This window comes from Pogoniulus pusillus, chromosome 29 (assembly GCF_015220805.1).
Source record: "Pogoniulus pusillus isolate bPogPus1 chromosome 29, bPogPus1.pri, whole genome shotgun sequence".
Taxonomy (NCBI): Eukaryota; Metazoa; Chordata; class Aves; order Piciformes; family Lybiidae; genus Pogoniulus; species Pogoniulus pusillus.
Window position 1 is genome coordinate 18,619,086 of NC_087292.1, and position 16,670 is coordinate 18,635,755.

Below are 16,670 nucleotides of genomic sequence, written 5' to 3' on the forward strand. Positions count from 1 at the left end.
CAGCTGCTGGGAGACAGGGTTACACGGCGAAGTTAAACAAAGATCGCTGCCGGTGGTAAGGCAGGAGCCGAGCTGCTTGACATCATCGGGATGAGCATTGGATTACAGCAGGCAGGGACGGACTCGGCGGGGAGGAGAACACGCCCCTCGGCCCCAGAAGGGCAACTTCATTTAGCAGCTCCCAGCGCAAGGAAACTGCAAGTCTGAAAGTGGCAGCGGCTCCGCGCCCGGCTGCCGGCCACACGGGGCAGAGACGCGGCCCCGGGCAGGGGATTCGAGAGGCAGCGGGAGCCGAGGCGGCTGTAAGTGGGGCTGTGCTGCGGGGCGTGGGGCAGGCGATGGGCTCGCAGGGGTGGCGGCCAGGAGACCTGCTGGGCGGCGACGGGCTGCGCTCCTGCTGCCCCAGCGCGGGAGCCAGAGCCGTGCTGCGAAGGGCTGATCTGGTTAGACACAGCTAACTTTAGATAACCGCCACAACGGCCTCATTTTTGCTGCCCGTAAACCGTGGGCTGAAAACTGAGCTGCATCTCGGGTTTCCTGCTGCTGGGAGAGGCTGTTTGTGGGCTGATGGCAGGGAGGTGGCTGCCGTTTCACTTGGAAAAGGATGCAGCTCAGTACTTGCCATGCAGGGCTGGCAGGGAGAGCAGCCTTGGCGATCAGAAATCACAAAGGACCGTGGAACGGTGATCCCCGTGGGGATTTCTGGCCTCGTTTCTGACATGCCTCCACTTATTTTGAGCGACTCGCCGGAGGGAATCCCGTGCAGCACCAGGGCGGTTCTGTGCTCGCATGGGAACAGATGCCAGCCTGCGGGACAGGCACTCTGCGTGCCATCTGTGCAGGGCTGTGGTATGAATCCATCCTTAGGGCTGTTGGGAGCTGCAGGGCTGCCCGAGGCTCCCCTTTGAACCAAGGGCTTCGGAGAGCATGGTGGCAGAAGCGGGCTCGGAGGGTCACTGGCATCCAGCTATCCAAGCGAATGTTCTGAAGAGCAGGGGCTTGGGATGAGAAAGAGCTGCTGAGTGGTGGCGCTGCCAGGAGGCTCTGCAATCCCTGCACCTCGGAGCTGTGTCTTCCTCCTCTCTCCGGGCTCCCCTAAGCAGCTGGCAGAGAGCCGTGGTGCGAGCTGTCACATGCATGCAGTGCCTTGGTCCCAGAGGGGAGTTTGGGAAACATTTCCCTTTGCTTGGAAGGGGAGGTTAGTTCTGCAGAAGAGCCATGTGTAGCTGTGACCCCAGAAGCAATGCCTGGGGTGGCTGGGCTGGTGGCTTGAACTAGGAGGAAGATGTGCCAGGGTCAAATGAGCAAGAGGCAGCTGTAGTGGGGATGTTGTGGCAGTGCCACAGAGGAGGTTTGTGGAGAGGAGCTGGCTTGGCTGTATGGCAGAGACCATCAGATCCTTGCAGCCCCTGAGACCCTGGTCTGTTTGCTCACAGTGAAGTTGGCACACCTGGTGTGGGTAGCTGCAGGGCACACCTTGGTTTCTGATGCTCTTGGGTAGAAAGAACCACCATGTGGCTGTCGCGGTTCTGCTCTTGTGGGGGGTGGTGTCTGGGAAAGAAGGATGCACAAAGAGCTCAGTTCAGTGGCCACTTAAAGACATGGATGCACCAGAAGTGCTCTGCACACTTCCAACAGGACAAAGCATCGAGTCCTTCAAACAGAGCTCCACAGCAACACAGAAGTCTCCCAGGCCATCGTTCTCAGGGATGCTTCCCAGAAAGTGTAGACTCAGATGCCTCAAGGAGCTGGGAGCCATTGGATACAGTGCACAGGCTCCCGAGTGCAGGTCACAGAGAGGTGAAACCCCAATGTCCACAGCCATGCATTTCCAGCCACCTGGCATTTCTGTTCCTGGTGGCTGGTTCTGAGGAGGATGCAGTTTTGCCTTTGTCCTCTTCCTCTAGTGAAAGGCAGATCTACTGCTGATCCCACTCAAGAATACCCACAGGCACAAACCTTGCCCCCCAGTACAACTGTGAAAGATGTTTTCCAAGTTGCTAACATTTCCTGATCTCCCACATTTCAGAGCCAGTTCCCACAGCACACTGCTCTACATTCAAGCCCTCCAGGCTGCCTGCAAACAAACACCAGCATTATTTCTGGGCTACGAGGGCTGCACAAAGCAGGTGACTCTCCTGGGCGCAGAGAGGTCTGTGGCACACTCAAGGACAAATCTTGTGTCCATAAGGAACAAGAGAAGCCTCAGTTCAGCTTTTTGTTTGTCTTTCTATGCCACCCTGTCCTGGTCTCTCCTGTTTTCACAATCAGAGCCTGGTTCAGCTGTTTCTCTGCTCTCCAGGCTTTCCTTAGCATCACCCAAGCTGTATGTATGGACCGATCCAGAAACATTTTCCAGCACAGTATCCAGGACACTTCTGGTTGTCTCTAGCCCATGACTAGAAAACGTCAAGTCATAAGGGGAGCTGCTCCAAGGCTTGCCAGCACCAGGCAGTGAGAAGGAGAGGTCGAACTCTTGCATGGACTTTGTCCCTAGCTCCTCACAGTGGCAGTTGGAGAGGTTGAGACACCGCTCCAGGTCCCAGCTGGCACCTGCAGCAGAAGCAGGAAAAGCAGCTGGACTATGAACCCTCTTTCTCAGGCCTGGCTCCCTTGAAGCCTGCAGGGCAGTATGCTTTACACCACCCACTTCTGGTTGGCAGGGCAGTTTCTCCAGGGCTCCTGTCCCAACTGGGCCCTTGGCACAGCTCCCCCACAGCAGGCAGGGTGCTGGGCACCAGCCGCTGCTGCAGGACCAAAATGCCAGCTTTTGTTGATTCTTGCAGTGAGGTAATAAGCCAAACATATCCCCACCAGAGCATCAGCAGCTTGACTGGAATTACTGTTTCCACAAGGTGTAATTAATCTGTGGTGCTGCCTGCCACAGGACACCGCTTGGCGGGCAGGGCGTGGGTATTGGGTCATTATCTCGGTGACGAAGCAATCTTGGCCGTAATTAAGAGGATATTGCATTTTAAGGGTTATAAACCCTCCTGGTTCAGGGTAATTAGGAGCTGATGGAAACATTCCACTACAATGACAAGTTTTCTTGCACCTCAGAGGATGACGATGCCAGCTGCTGCTGGGGCCAGGCCTCTGAAAGAGTGGCTCGGTCTGCTCAGGGAGAGCAGGCCTGCCAGGGATGCCTCCAGCCTGTTGTTTACCCAGGAGTCAAGAGACACCAGAACAACCTTCTCTCTGCTGCCCTCACCTTGCCTGAAACCAGAAAGGATTTTCTCTCTGGATCAAGAGCAGCACCATGGCAGCTGTTGTGCAGAGCAATGCTGGGTTCTGTCAAAGCCCTTTCTGGGTTTCTTTGGCACCATCTCTTGCTCTGGAAGCAGTGCTGAGAGCACAGACTTAGTTTTGTGTCTTCATTCCTTCAGGTAACAGCTGATAAACATGGAAGGAATCTGAACCTCAAACGTGCATCACACTGATGCCTTTGCAACCCATTCCTCATAGGCTTTGAATGGGCAACATCTCCACAGGGTCCAAAAGTCACCTGCAGTACCTCGATGGCTTACAGAAGTAGGCTAGGAAATACAAAGTGTTCTTTAACAAGCCCATCCTTAGCCATAGGGCATGGACTCCACGTCACCATCCCTCAGTTCCCAGGCTGCCCAGGTGGGATACTGCCTTGTCTTTGCACATAGGGGCCCTCAGGGCTCTGCTCATCGCCCTGGGAATAGCAGCACTGGATGAGCCAGAAGAGGATGAGCCTCTGAGGATGAAGTACAGGGCCCAGCTTCAGACTCCAGATCCTCAAGCATGGGCAGAAACATCAAGGTAGAGCCAGGGCTGCAGGCTTGGAAAGCAAGACCAAAGAGTTTGTCTCCAGTGTCAGCTTCTTCAAGAGAGAGAAAATGGACTTTCCCCCTCATGTCCCATCAGGAGCAGGGCTGCTCAGTGATAACTTCTGCTTTGGAGATCACTGCTCCAGTTTGCTTTAAGCCTCTCTTGGCAGGGGGCCATGGATTTTGAGATACTATGCAGCACATGTGAAGTGCTGGAGGTTTAACCATTGGTGCTGCAGAGAGGCAGGAAGGCAAAGGAGGAGAATAAAGACTGGTGGATTTCCAAAGCTGGCTTTCTTCCTTCCTGCTTTTGTTTGCCTCCTTGGTGCCCCCGCGGGGCCGTGCATGTTCCCAGAGCTGTGGGAATGCTGCTTCTTTTCCGCTCCAGTGCTTCCAGTCAGCACTCCACTGTCAGTGGAGTAAACACCAACAACAGAGCGTTGTTAAATCCTCCTACCTTTGTGTGGCTTCTGCCATGATCAGAATCAGTATTGGCCACTTCTGCAAGCCTGTCACCTGCAGATCAGAAAGTGCATACAGTGAGGGGTGCTTGTCTTAACAACGCCGCTTAACAGATGGGGACCTGCCACAGGAGTAGCAAGTGCCTGTCCTTGAAGCCCAGCCAGAGCTCCGACAACTTGGGAGCATTAAAAGTGAGTCAAAACACAAAGACCAAGGCTGTAGGTCTGGGCCAGCTTGGGAAATGTCGTGGAGTAGCTCCAGTCAAAGAGCTGCTCAGCCCAGACGGGCCAGAGAGGAGCTTCTGCTGACAGAGTTAAATGGGTCGTGTCTTGCCTTCTGTCCTGCTAGTATTTGTGCCTGGGACAAAGTGAAAAAAACAGTCCACAATGTTCCAAAAAGCCTGAAAGCTGAAACAGCTGCTAAAATAAGCAAATGTCTTGTTGGCTGGGCTCTGCAGGTCAGAGGATTGCAATGCACCCACAGATGCTAAGGCTGCAAAGGAAGTGTCTGAGCAGGCCTGGGATCAGCAGGAGGAGGCACAGCTGTGCACAAGCAGCAGAGAAATGAGAGCAGCAGGAGACTAAAAGTACCATATCTGACATCCCCTTTTGCCCTGGAGAAGCTGACTTGGGGGTTTCACTTCATTCAAGGGCAGTGAAGCTGCAAACCAATATTCACTTATCCTCCTGAGGCAGCCACTGGGTCTGCCTGGGGGGCAGGTCAGAGACCTGAACTTCTTCGGTTCTCCCACACACACCCACTTGATGCTAACAAAAGGAGAAGCAAAACCAACATGAACTTCTCTGTGAAGGTAGGCCCATGCCTGGGCCCCCTTTGCTCCTAGACACAGCAGCCTCAGTCTCTGCAGCCCTCCTAAGAAAGTGTTACGTGAGCACCACCATCCCTCAGCCCTTCATTTGGCATTTCCATGCTCACCCAGGTGCTGTCCAAGCCCTGGTAGACCCCACGCCCCCTTCACTGCCCTGGTCACAGCCAGTAGAAGCAGCAGCTGAGCTTTATACTTCCCAGGAGCACAGATAATGTTTCCTTATGTTTCTTTTCCTTCCTAGAAGCCACTGTCCTGCTGCATGTGAACCTTGTTTGAAGTCATGCCCAGAAGGAAAGTCAACTGAATCAGGTAGGGATTCACAGCATGGACTGATGCAACTTTTGTTGACAGGGAGGCATCACCCAAACCGGAATCACAGAGTGGTAGAGGTTGGAAGAGACCTCTGGAGATTGAGTTCCACCCCTCTGCTTGCATGGGTTCACCTAGATCAGGTTGCACAGAGCACATCCAGGCCGGTTTTGAAAGCCTTCAATGAAGGAGACTGAGTCTTTCCATTCCTGTCTCATAAAGCCATTGGGCTTTCCCCTGGATTCCAGATTGCTAGCTGCTAGAGAAGTGCTGAGGGACAACACATCAACAGCCCTGCTGCACTGCCCCTGCCTCAGCCACATTCCAGCAGCACCTCCAAGAGCAGCTCCCAGCCCAAGCCATGCTGCATGGGGACAGGACATTGTATGTTGACTCTGTTTACAGCCTGCCCAACCAGAGCATTGTTTGCTGTGCGTGAGCACACGAAGGAGTTTGACTCTGCATGTGGAGCCAGCCCAGCCAGAGCTAGGGGTTGCCGAGAACCTAACCTTTTGTGGTGCTTGTGGAAGCAACAGACCCACGAGCTCAGTCCTTTCCCTGGTTTCACTTCTATGGCTCCTGTGCCATAGGGTGAGCATCTCCTCACCCTTCAGATCAGCTTGCTGCTTTCTCCTGCTCCTGCACTGAGCTTTCCCTGCACAGAGTACTGTACTGGCATCAGTTGCAAATCTGGCAAGAGAGGCTCTGCAGTCATTCCTCCTGGAGGTCTCTTAGACCAGTTCATCTCTTGTACTCAGCACCTTTCCTGTCTACACCAGAAACACTCCATGTCCTTCCACACCTAGGCTGCATTCCAGTGGACCATAATTAATTTCATTAAGAGCTTTCCATTTCCTGAAGCTCTAACTTGCAGTGATCTCTGAGCACCCCCAGTGTAAGGTCCCAGGCATGCTTCAAGCACAGCTTTGACTCATGTCTAGAGGTCACCTCACTGGTGACACAGGCAAATTCACCTTGCCTGCAGAAAGGCTCAGAAGCTGCTGTCACCTGAGACAGATGTGCAAAACTTCCCCATCCATCACAGAACCCTGAAGAGAAAGGGGTGTGTAGGCCAGGAGGGCCGTTCTGCCCAGATAAGGCACCAGCAAGGTCACACAGCCAAAGGGGCTGCTGACTCTGGTGGGTAACTGAAGCTGTGAAGCCTCCTCAAAGGGCTTAGCTTGGCCACCTCTCACCGCCAGCCTGTTTTGAACTCCTGCACTTTCTTTTTCTATCGTATGTGAAGCATCCATAGCACCACCCCAGTCACCTAATCCTTCTCACGGCTCCCTGACTCTGTCCCCATCTTCCAAGGCAAGTTTTGCCCCTGCCCTGGGCTGGGCTTTCTCCTGTGCAGTGGGGTGGAGGGGCAGGGCAGCCAGCTCCAGGGAGCAGAGCTAAGCCTGGTTTTGCTAATCAGCCTCATTCCATGCTGACACTCTGAAGAGTTGTCCTGGATATTTTTAGGCACCAGTGCCAGACCTCTTGCACCTCAGGAGGTTTCACAGCTTCTCGTTCAGCCCCTTACAGTACACTGAGTCAGAAGGACTCTTGGTGCAGGATGTGAGCTCCTGTGCAAGCCCAAATGAGGAAGAGCCAAGGCAGGCAGCTCTCAGCTTCATGCACCTTGTGCTAGACAGAACCTCCTCAACTAGCAACAGCCCAAACTGCATGGACAGCCTGGAGTACACCTCTCCCAAGCCAAGCTCTCCTTCCCAGCCATGCCAGCCCCACTTTCACGCAGCAGCAGAGCTCAGATCCTCAGACCACAAAGCAAACCTGGACAAAATTGGTTTTTTATCCTGCTAGGTATGAAGAGCCATCCTTGCTTACCTCTGTCCTCATAGAAGGATCTTCCTCCACCCCAAACCAGAGACATCCCCACAGAGTCTATTGTAACTTCCCCTTCTTTTTATAAGTGACAGGAGCAGCTGTGCTAGAAAATAGCCTCAGCTGCATCTCCTCTGCATTTATTCAGCTTCTCCTTGCCTAGGGGAGCCTACAAGGTGTTGGGGAGGTTGTGCTTGGGATAAGCATCTCTGGACCAGGAATTCAAGCAGGGTTTGAGTAGGCAAAGTTCACTCAAACAAAGGTTGGTGCCTTGGTGTGATCAGAAGAGCTGTGGGGCCACCAGGGAGTTTCCAGCCTTTGAGGTGAAATTCAGAAGGGGTTTTTCTGCCTGGGTGATTTGAGGGAAGTGCAGGAACTCAAATCGGAAGAGGCTTCCCATGGCAGAGGAATCCACCCCGCGGCAAAGGTGTGATGGAGAAGACCCTCTGGCATGCAGGAACAATACTCAGGTCTTCCTGTAACATGCCTGCAGCAGCAGCTGGGGGCCTTTTGCACCTGAAGGGTTAAAGTGACTGGTCTGTGGTTCACCTACTTTGCAAGTGCAGGGAGCAGCAGATCTTCCTCCCAGTCACTGATGTTGCTCATGTGAAAATATGTTGACAAATAAAAGCAGATGAAGAGGGAGCTGGGAGAAAAGTGATGGAGAAAGGCAGAGCCTCATACTCCTTAGGGCTTTGGAAGGGTCTCTGCAGAGGACAGGGAGAGTTGTGGGTGCTGTCTCAAAAGGTGCTCATGGCTGTGCTGGGAGAATATGAGGGTTCACTGCTCCTTGCTGAGCATGTCAGAGCCATGTCCACCCACTGCCAGCTTGGCTTGAAGGGCTGAAAAATGGGGAGGGGAAAGGTGCCAGCCTGCCGAGTCTCAGGCCTGATGGGGCCAAGCGTGCCCCATCCAGGTCTGCCACCCTGCCGGGCTGTGTGTCTGGCAGAGGTGCTGGGGGGGAACCGGAGAGTCCTGATTCGTTGGCACCTCAGAGCTGTGGGACTTAAAAAACAAGCTCGACCCGGGCACAGAACAAACACAAGCTGCTGCCACGGCAACTGTCTCCAGATGCACAGAGACCAATTATCGCCATTAATCAACTTAGTGAGACGCGGCAGAAGCGGCTGAGGCTGCAGCCGAGGCTCGGTGCTGGGAGGAGCGGGGAGCAGAGCTCCATCAACCCCAGGCGCGGAGGCAAGCTGCGGTTCCTGCCGCGGCACAGGTCTTCCTGAGCAGACATTCAGCACCCATGCCCCATGAGGGCTGGCAGAAGGGTGCTGCCTTCTCCAGGCGTGGAGGTGCAGATTGGCAACGCTGTGTGGTCAGAGCTGGGCACCTTGGCTGCTCTCCTGACAGGCAGAAGGATGGACGGAGAGATGGCTCCCTCCTGCCATCACCCGCATGTCCTGATGCTAAAGAGGTGCCGATGGGGCTGAGCAATCCCATCTGCCTCCCCGCTCCTCTCTGAGCCCTCCACTCTCCTCTGGGGACCATGGCAGTGCACATAAGAACTCACCCTACCCAGATGCCAAGGGCATGTCAACTGGGAGCCAGGCAGTGGCTGGGGGGTTGTGGGGCAGCAGGAGGTACCCAGAGGCAGCAGAGAGACTGCAGTGGGAGTCTTTGGTGATGTGCTGAAGGTCAGCGGAGAGAGGAGGGAAACTGAAGAGCTTGGCAGAATTAAATGCAAGGTTTGAGAAGTTGTAGAGGAGTCAGCCTAAGCCTAATCTTAAACCTGGGGCTAAAGAATTAGTTAGCAGTTCTACGGGCACTAATTGACCTTTAGATTGTAAAACCAGGCCAGCAAAGTCAAGGCTGCAGAGTTTTGAGTCCTCACAAGGCACTATGGAGGACTTGGCCTAGGCCAAGTGGCAGATTTGGCAGAGCCAGTTTATTTTGGGGGCCAAGGGAGCAGAGGTGGCTCTGGGGAAATATCTGATGTCTGTGGCAGCCGATGAGGGGCTCCTGCCCTTGGGGCCAGCTGCTCTGGGACAGGCATCACCGCATCCCCACAGCAGAGGGGACACAGCCTCTCTCTAGACAGCACAGAAAAGGTTTTGAGGCACGGGCAGCAGATCTTGGGCCCCTGCTTGTGGTCTTTTTCCCCGTGCCATGCATGCCCTGCCCCATCCCAGTGGGCTGGCACAGGGACCGTTTCTGTAACCCTCATCGTGGCACGGGAGGCAGGAAGTGCCCCTCTGGGGACAGCTGAATCACCTCACCGGAGCGCCCTGGAAACCCTCCCCGGTGCATCCGTGTGCTGCGGGCTCAGCCCTGCAGCGCTGGCAGCAGCTAGCACCTCCTCCCCTCCTGCCAGCTCATGGCAGAGTAAGCAGAGGGGGGGAGCTGCAGGGTGGTGCACCCCCTCATTGCGCCCACTGCCTCCCCTCAGTGACTGTCCGTGGTGACAGTTTCAGGTGGAACCGTGCGGACAGGTGGCAGGCAGGGGATTCCTCCCTCGTCCTGGCAGACGTCTGAAGATGTTTCCACTGACTAGAAACCCTCTGAGCTGCTTTGCACCTGCCTGGAAGTGTGGAAACGCTCTCGAAGAATCAATTCTGCCCATCAGAAATAGAGGGTCCTGCTCCAGTCACCCCCTTGGCTCAGCGCTGGAGTGCCTCTGCCAGCAGGGAGGGAGCCACTCACAGGGCTTGAGGAGCCCTTCGAGAGCCGCTCGCCCGGAGAGTCCCGGCGGAGTGCGGCAGACCTGCGAGCTGCGCTCACGCAGCCGCTGCGGCTTCTTGCGTGGGGCTGCAGTCCCGGGACGTGGACAAACCACAGGCGCCACCTCCCGGCACCCAGCCCTGCTCCTGCCGCCGGCATCTTCCCGCCTTGCAATCTGGATCTGAGCCTTTTCCCATGGGATGGCACATTTCGTCCCTTGGTACATCACTGCCACAGCTGAGCACATCTGCCTTGGGCAGCTACACCGAGGGACACCAGGACAATTGGGGATGTTCAGCCGGGAGAAGAGAAGGCTCTGGGAGACCTTAGACTGGCCTGTCAGTACTTCAGGGGGCCGATGAGAAAGCCAGGGACAGACGTTTGAGCAGGGTCTGTATGATGGGACAAGAGGTGATGGTTTAAAACTAAACCAGAGGGATTTAGAGTGGAGAGAACAAAGGCATTTTTCACAGTGAGGGTAACGAGGCCCTGGCCCAGGTTGCCCAGAGAGCTGGTAGATGCCCCATGCTGGAATCACCCCAGGTCAGGTTGTTTGGGGCTCTAAGCAACCAGCTCTAGTTGCAGATGTCCCTGCTGACTGCAGAGGCTTGCACTGGATGACTTTTAAAGGCTCCTTCCCACCTAAACTATTCCACGAGTCTATGAACATGCCGCATCCTGGGGGCTGTCCTGCTCCTGCTCCTCACGTTGTGGAGTACACCCTGCAAACCAAGTGGTCCAGCCAGTGGTGCAGGGGAAAGGCCCCTGAGCATGTCCACTCTGGACTGGCCTCACTGACATGGGGATGGTCCCAGGCTTGTGTGGACTGCTTTTAGGGAAGCGTCTCAAGTCCTCTTGACATCACTCTGGCAGCTACAGGAGGTCAGCAGCCTCCAGACTCTGTTAAGCTGCCAGGAGGACACATCTGGGAATGCTCAGTGCTTGTTGTGTCCTGGGAAAAGGCATTTCCCTCGCTGAGCTCAGCCAGGCTGCTGCACTGGGAAGGGCATGTCTGCAGAGCAGGGAGCAAAGAGAGGAACAAATCCAGACAGGATCTCTTCCTGGGACAAGGGATGCAGCTCTTGGCAAGGCCTACAGGGGCCAAAGGGATGCCAGACCCTGGAGCAGGCAGCTGTTTGCACAGATTTGCTGGATTGGAGACAGGTTCTCCTGGGAAGTGCCACCAGTGACTTGGTGCCAGTGCTCCTTGGGCTGGTGACAGCACCAGAAAAGGAGTCCCTGAGGCTCCCAAAGTGTTCTGGGTTCATGCAGGTTCGAAGTTACTGCACCCTGCTCAGTCTGTGGAACAAGGAGACTCTGATCTCTTTTCTCCTGGTTATGGAATCTTCCTTCTGCTGCTCTACAGCAGGGCTCACAGAGCGAGGAGAGCAGTTCCTGCCCAGGCTGGGGGTCTGCCAGCAGAGTTCCCTGGAAGGAAGATGAGGGTTAAGCAGGATTTGTGCAGGAGGCTAAGCAGATTTCCCTGTGGGGCATCAGTCCCAAGACACAAAAGCACAAGAAGAGGAATTTTTTTGTTCGTTGCTTGTGAGCATTTCCCTTAGGACCTCTTCTAAGCACCAACAACATCAGCAGGGCTAAAGGCATTTGTACAGGGAGTAGGATCAGGATCACAGATAAGACAAGGATTAATCTCAGATGTCCTCCCAATGCCAAAGCCAGCGAGCAAGGGGAGGAACCCAGAGCAGCAAGTTGGCATCAGTGGGCACCCACTATCTCTGTGCCGAGACACCTGCAATACATCCCCCGGGCTGCTGAGGCCCTCGGGCTCTGCCTGCTGCACCAACGCTGGCCAGGGAGACCCTCAGCAAGGATGAAACTAACCCCGCAGGGACTCCTTAGGCTGAGCCGAGAGCTGGCTGGCAGTGGAGCTCACAGGGGCCCAGTGCCTCTCTGAGCCTCTCTTGGTGCCTTCTTGGCACAGACACAAGCCTGGAGTGCAGGGAGCCCAACATCCCTCTGAGGGGCTGGTTTGCAGGTGCTGAAGTGCTCATCTCAGAGCGGTCCACGCCTGCGCTTCTTCAGTGGCACCCAACAGCCAGTGGAGGCCAGTACTGGCCCAGAGCCCCTGCGAAATACTGTCCCCAGGCTTCCCAGCTGTATCCTTCTGAACCACATCACTTCCCATTGCACTTCCAGGCTGGAACAGCATTCCCAAATCTGGGCTCTGCTCAAAGCTTCATTTGAGGAGGAAGGGGGCTGTAGAAACAGCTGCTGCAAGTGACCTTGCAGCTCCTAAGGGAGAGTGGCAGGAACCCAGCAGCAGCAGATGGCCACTGCCTCGTCTGCTTTGCTGTGCACTCAGAGGGCAGCACAAGGACCAGTAAGGCAGCTGAGACGGATCCTTCCTGCCCACCTGCCCTCATACACCATGGTAGGTCACCTGGAATGGTGGGTGACCCTGCATGGAGAATGACCTGGCAGTGAGCCACCTGCCCTGGCAGCTGGCCCAGTATGGTGGCACTCGGTTAGGGGCCCCAGGTGGCAGAGTTGATACCTGAGATTTCAGTAGCTGCTGCCAAGGAGCTGGAGCAGTGCAGGGACTATTTCCTCATGCTATAGTTGAACTCCACACAGTAACCTATGCTGGAGGGGGCTGCGGGTGGGGGCTCTCTGAGCACCGCTGGCCTCACAGCCGCTTCCCCGCAGCGCCTGGCAGGTGTGTGGAGATGCAATGGAGGTCGAGTCCAGCACCTACACAGACTTCATCTCCTGCGACCGAGCGGGCCGGAGGAACGCGGTGCACGACATCCAGCCAGACGCCAGCGCCGTCAGCATGCGCCAGCTGACCCAGGGGCTGGGGGACCTCGCCGTGGGGGCAGCAGGTGAGCGGCCCCGGGGCAGGGCTGGAAGGGCAAGGCCTGAGAGGGCAGCGCCGCTGGGCACCGCTGTCTCCGGGAGCAGCGCACAGATCCTGCTCCTTGCCACAGGCAGTGCCTTCGGGCTGGCACTCAGCTAGTGGGAGACTGCCCAGGCCAAGAGGGTGCAGTGAGTGGGATGGTCCCAAGGCTGCTGGCACATGAGCACTGCACACTCCAGCCAAGGCCTCTTGCTCAGCTGCTCTGTAGAGCCACTGCTGCTTAACTGAGACATGAAGTGACCAAGAGCCGCACCAGGGCAAATGGCACACCAGAGACCCCGCGGGCTTTGTAGAAGCCCAGCTGTGGGGCAGGTGGTGGCTTGCTTTTTGTTTGGATGGCTTTGGGGTTTTTAGATCAGCCTCCAGATAGCTCCCCAGGTGTTTTACACAGCTGGGCTGATTCTGATCACCATCAGCCTTCTCCAGGCTTTCACCTGCAGCCCAAAGACAGCAGCAGCAGTGCCCTGCTCTGCATATGCTGGCAGACAGGAACAGTCAGAGCAGGTCCAGAGAAGGACACAGAAAGGATCAGAGGGCTGGAGTGCCTCTGCTGTGAGGACAGGCTGAGACAGTTGGGGCTGTTCAACCTGGAGAAGGCTCCAAGGAGACCTCAGAGCAGCCTTGCAGTATTTGAAGTGGGCTACAGGAGAGCTGGAGAGGGACTTTGTAGAAAGGCAGTGGCAGGATGAGGGATGAACTCCTCCAGCTGGAGGAAGTTTGATTGAGATTACACATTAGCAAGAAATTCTTCCCCATGAGACACTGGAACAGGTTGCCCAGAGCAGCAGTGGAGGCTCCAACCCTTGAAGTGTTCATGGGCAGGTTGCATGGGGGCTTGAACAACCAAGTCTAGTAGGAGGTGTCCCTGCCCATGCAAGGGCATTGGAACTGGATGACCTTTAAGGTTTCTCCCAAGCCAACTCATTCTGATCCTGTGACTACATGAAGCATAAATCCTCTGCTCAGAGCACGAGCAAACCAGCCTGCCCCATCTCACTGGCAGGCCACCAAACACGCTGCAACACTCAGCTGTTCCCTTGCCCTTGTGTTTCTCCAGCTTGCAACCTGTAACTACAAAACCACCTGAAAACATTTTATCCCCAGTGTGCCTCTTTCAGCACTGGCACAAGTCCATCCACCCAGCCACAATGAGCACAAATTAGAGCGCCTGTAATGAAGAGCAGCTCAGGGAGCTCTCAGGCTGGAGCGAGTTGCCACTGTGGGTTAGACAAGGCCAGCACAGGCTCCCCCAGCATCACCAGAGATGCTGAGGAGTGTTTGTGCCCCGGGAGCAGAAGGAGCACCCTGATAACTGTAAGCCAAGCATCTGGCCATGGCGGGTAGTGATAAGTCTTCAGCTGGCAACCAGGATAAAATCAGCTGCAGCAATTGCTGATCAATGTGTCCTCAGCAGGGTGTAACCAACCTTTCCAATCCTCCCTCCTGCAGACAACCAAAGAGATGCCACTTCTTCTGAGAAGGACCCTGGAGCAAGACCAAAGGGGCAGGAGAAGAGCCCCTCCCCATGAGGGTGCCCAGGAGGTGGGGTGGGCAGGAGGAGGGCCTTGCTGGCAGCATCAGACAAGAATCTCTTATTGAACCTGTGGACAAATGCCAACCTAGAACAGCAAATGCCTCTGCTGCAACTTCTGTTCAGAGAGCCACAGGATGCTGTGCAAGGACTGGCACCACCAAAAGACCTCTGCTGCCATCCCTAAGGGTTCAGGGCAGCACTGCTGTGGCTCTGCTGCGAGCATTCTCAAGATGCCTTAGCTGCAGCTTTCCCCTCGGGGAAGGAACAGTTTCAAGTAATAACAGACACATCAGGCTCCTGCCCAAGGCACCTTCTCCTCTGCAGATCCAAACTTATTTATTCTGTTTCTACAGATTACAAATTTAGATTCTTGGGGTTTTAAGCCTCACCCCCATCTGCATCTGAGGACTGGCCTGGCCTCTGGACTGTCTGTACAGCCCCTTGTCAGGGTGGGCAGAAGGGAAGGGACCTGGCCAGCCCTGCTGCCTTCATGTCAAGCACCACTCAGTGTACTGCTGCCACTTAGCATCAGGAAAGGACCAAAGCACAGCTCCGTGTGGATGAGTTCCACCTGCAGCCCCAGCCCCAGGCAGCAGTTTCTTTGGGTTTTAGCATTTTAAGATCTTCTTAAAGGGAGAGGAGAAACATTTTGCTGATTTGACTGTTGAAATTCAGGCTTAGCTCTGCAAGCTGTTAGCTGAGATGATCTCTGGTAGCATCTCACACCGTTTTCCCTTTCAGCAGACATGTTTTGTCTTAAAGATGGTTTGATAGAACTGCATAAGCTGTTGGAATAAACAAGCAGTCCTGGAGGCGGTTTTGTCTGCCTGGATGCTGCTTCTTCCTCTGTTTTGCCTTGCAGCTGGTGAAGCCGCAGGGGCCTACACCAGCTCCCCTTAACAGATAAACGTGGAGCTGAAACCCCACCCAGCTGGGAGCTGCTGTAGTTGGCACAGAAAATGCTGGAAGTGTGTTCCCCCTTCCCTGGCTTTCCTGCCCAGCACAGCTTTACCCAGGATGCTTCATCCACGCCTGGAGCTCTGCTCCCCTCCACGTTCCTGCCCAAAAAGTCAAGCACAAGTCTGGCCTGGGGCTCGGTGGAATGTCTCAGACACCAGCAGAAGAGGTGCCAGTGGGAAGCTCTGCAGCACAGAGCTACAAGGGTGTTGCTGGGATTTCACCAGCCCAGGAGAGCAGGTTCCACTGGAGCTGTATGCAGCAGCTGCAGCCCAGCTGGAATCCACAGCTGGCATGGGGATGAGGCATGGATGGCCTGAGAAACACTCTCCACTGGTGACCCAAGGGCAAGCATCACCCTGACAGCCTAGGGAAGGGCTGAACACTGCAAGCTTCCAACAAGGCCACAAATAAGCAGAGAAGTGGCTGCTGGACAGAGGGAGAATTGTCTGTGTCTGAGAGGCGATGGCTGTGGGGCCAGCATAGAGCTGCCCACGGCTGCAGCCCCCTCAGGAAATGAGGATTTGGCAGCCAGGCAGTGGCTGCAGTTGCTCTTTGGCAGCTGCAGAGCAGATCAGCTCCTGGCACTGCTGGCGTTCGATGGCAGCTCTGTGCCCGGACAGCAGCCAAGAGCCTGCTCCCTTTCCCTTGTGCCCGTGGGCACAGCAGCTGGCAGCCCCTGGGCTTGGCTGGCCACACAGATGGGTCTGTAAGGCCCATTTCCATCTCTCCTCACTGCCACTGGCTGAGAGGCAGTGCAGAGGGACTGTGCACCACACACAACCTCCAGCAGCCAAATGTGGGCTAATCTTAGGTCTCCCTGGTCAGAAACCATCTGTTCCAGAATTATATTTAGGTGGATAATTAGGGACCTGTTGGGTGGCTCTCCCCAGAGGGCAGGCAAGAGGCATCAGGTTCCCTCTGTAAGTCAAGGCAGAAGCTCAGCTGCTGTCGCCGATGGTGCTGAAAGACCAAGGACATAGGCTTAACCCAGCCACATCCTGACCTGCAAACTGCTGAGCACAGGGCTGCTCTGAGCCCTGCTCTTCACTTGAGCACAGGGGCACAACAGACCTCCTGAAACTCTACCTGAGCACCGAGTGACCACAAAGTCTTTCAGCAGACTGTCCCCTGCCCAAGCTGGCACAGTAGCCCAACAGCCAGGCAGCCACTTCTGGCTCTGGGTCAGCCCTGTGCAAAACTCTGGAGGCAAAAAAAAAAAAAATAAAGCAAGTATTTTTGGACACAGCAGAAGTGAGCACAGTGCTGGTGCTGCTGCTTCCAGCAGGGCAGAATGCCCCTTGCCTCACCGAGCCGGGAGGACACCTAAGGTTAGAACCACCTGAATCCTCAGCCCCAGGCTGCTCAGCCAGCGAGCAGGGCTCTGGTCCCGCAGGCTGCCAAAGG

General features: G+C 55.5%; 1 protein-coding gene across 2 annotated transcripts; it reads left to right on the top strand.

Annotated features, from left to right (window-relative positions):
* The first annotated feature begins 76 nt into the window (after nt 1–76).
* PKIG (cAMP-dependent protein kinase inhibitor gamma) lies at nt 77–15,118 on the top strand. 2 transcript variants are annotated; one of them, XM_064167844.1, is made up of 4 exons: nt 213–302; nt 5,330–5,397; nt 12,562–12,737; nt 14,222–15,118. In XM_064167844.1, the coding sequence occupies exons 3-4, from the start codon at nt 12,587–12,589 to the stop codon at nt 14,299–14,301; spliced, it is 231 nt and encodes a 76-aa protein (XP_064023914.1). In that variant the 5' UTR covers nt 213–302; nt 5,330–5,397; nt 12,562–12,586; the 3' UTR covers nt 14,302–15,118. The 2 variants fall into 2 exon arrangements, with proteins under 2 accessions (XP_064023915.1, XP_064023914.1); XM_064167845.1 differs by lacking the exon at nt 5,330–5,397 and having other exon boundaries at nt 77–302.
* The last annotated feature ends 1,552 nt before the right edge of the window (nt 15,119–16,670 follow it).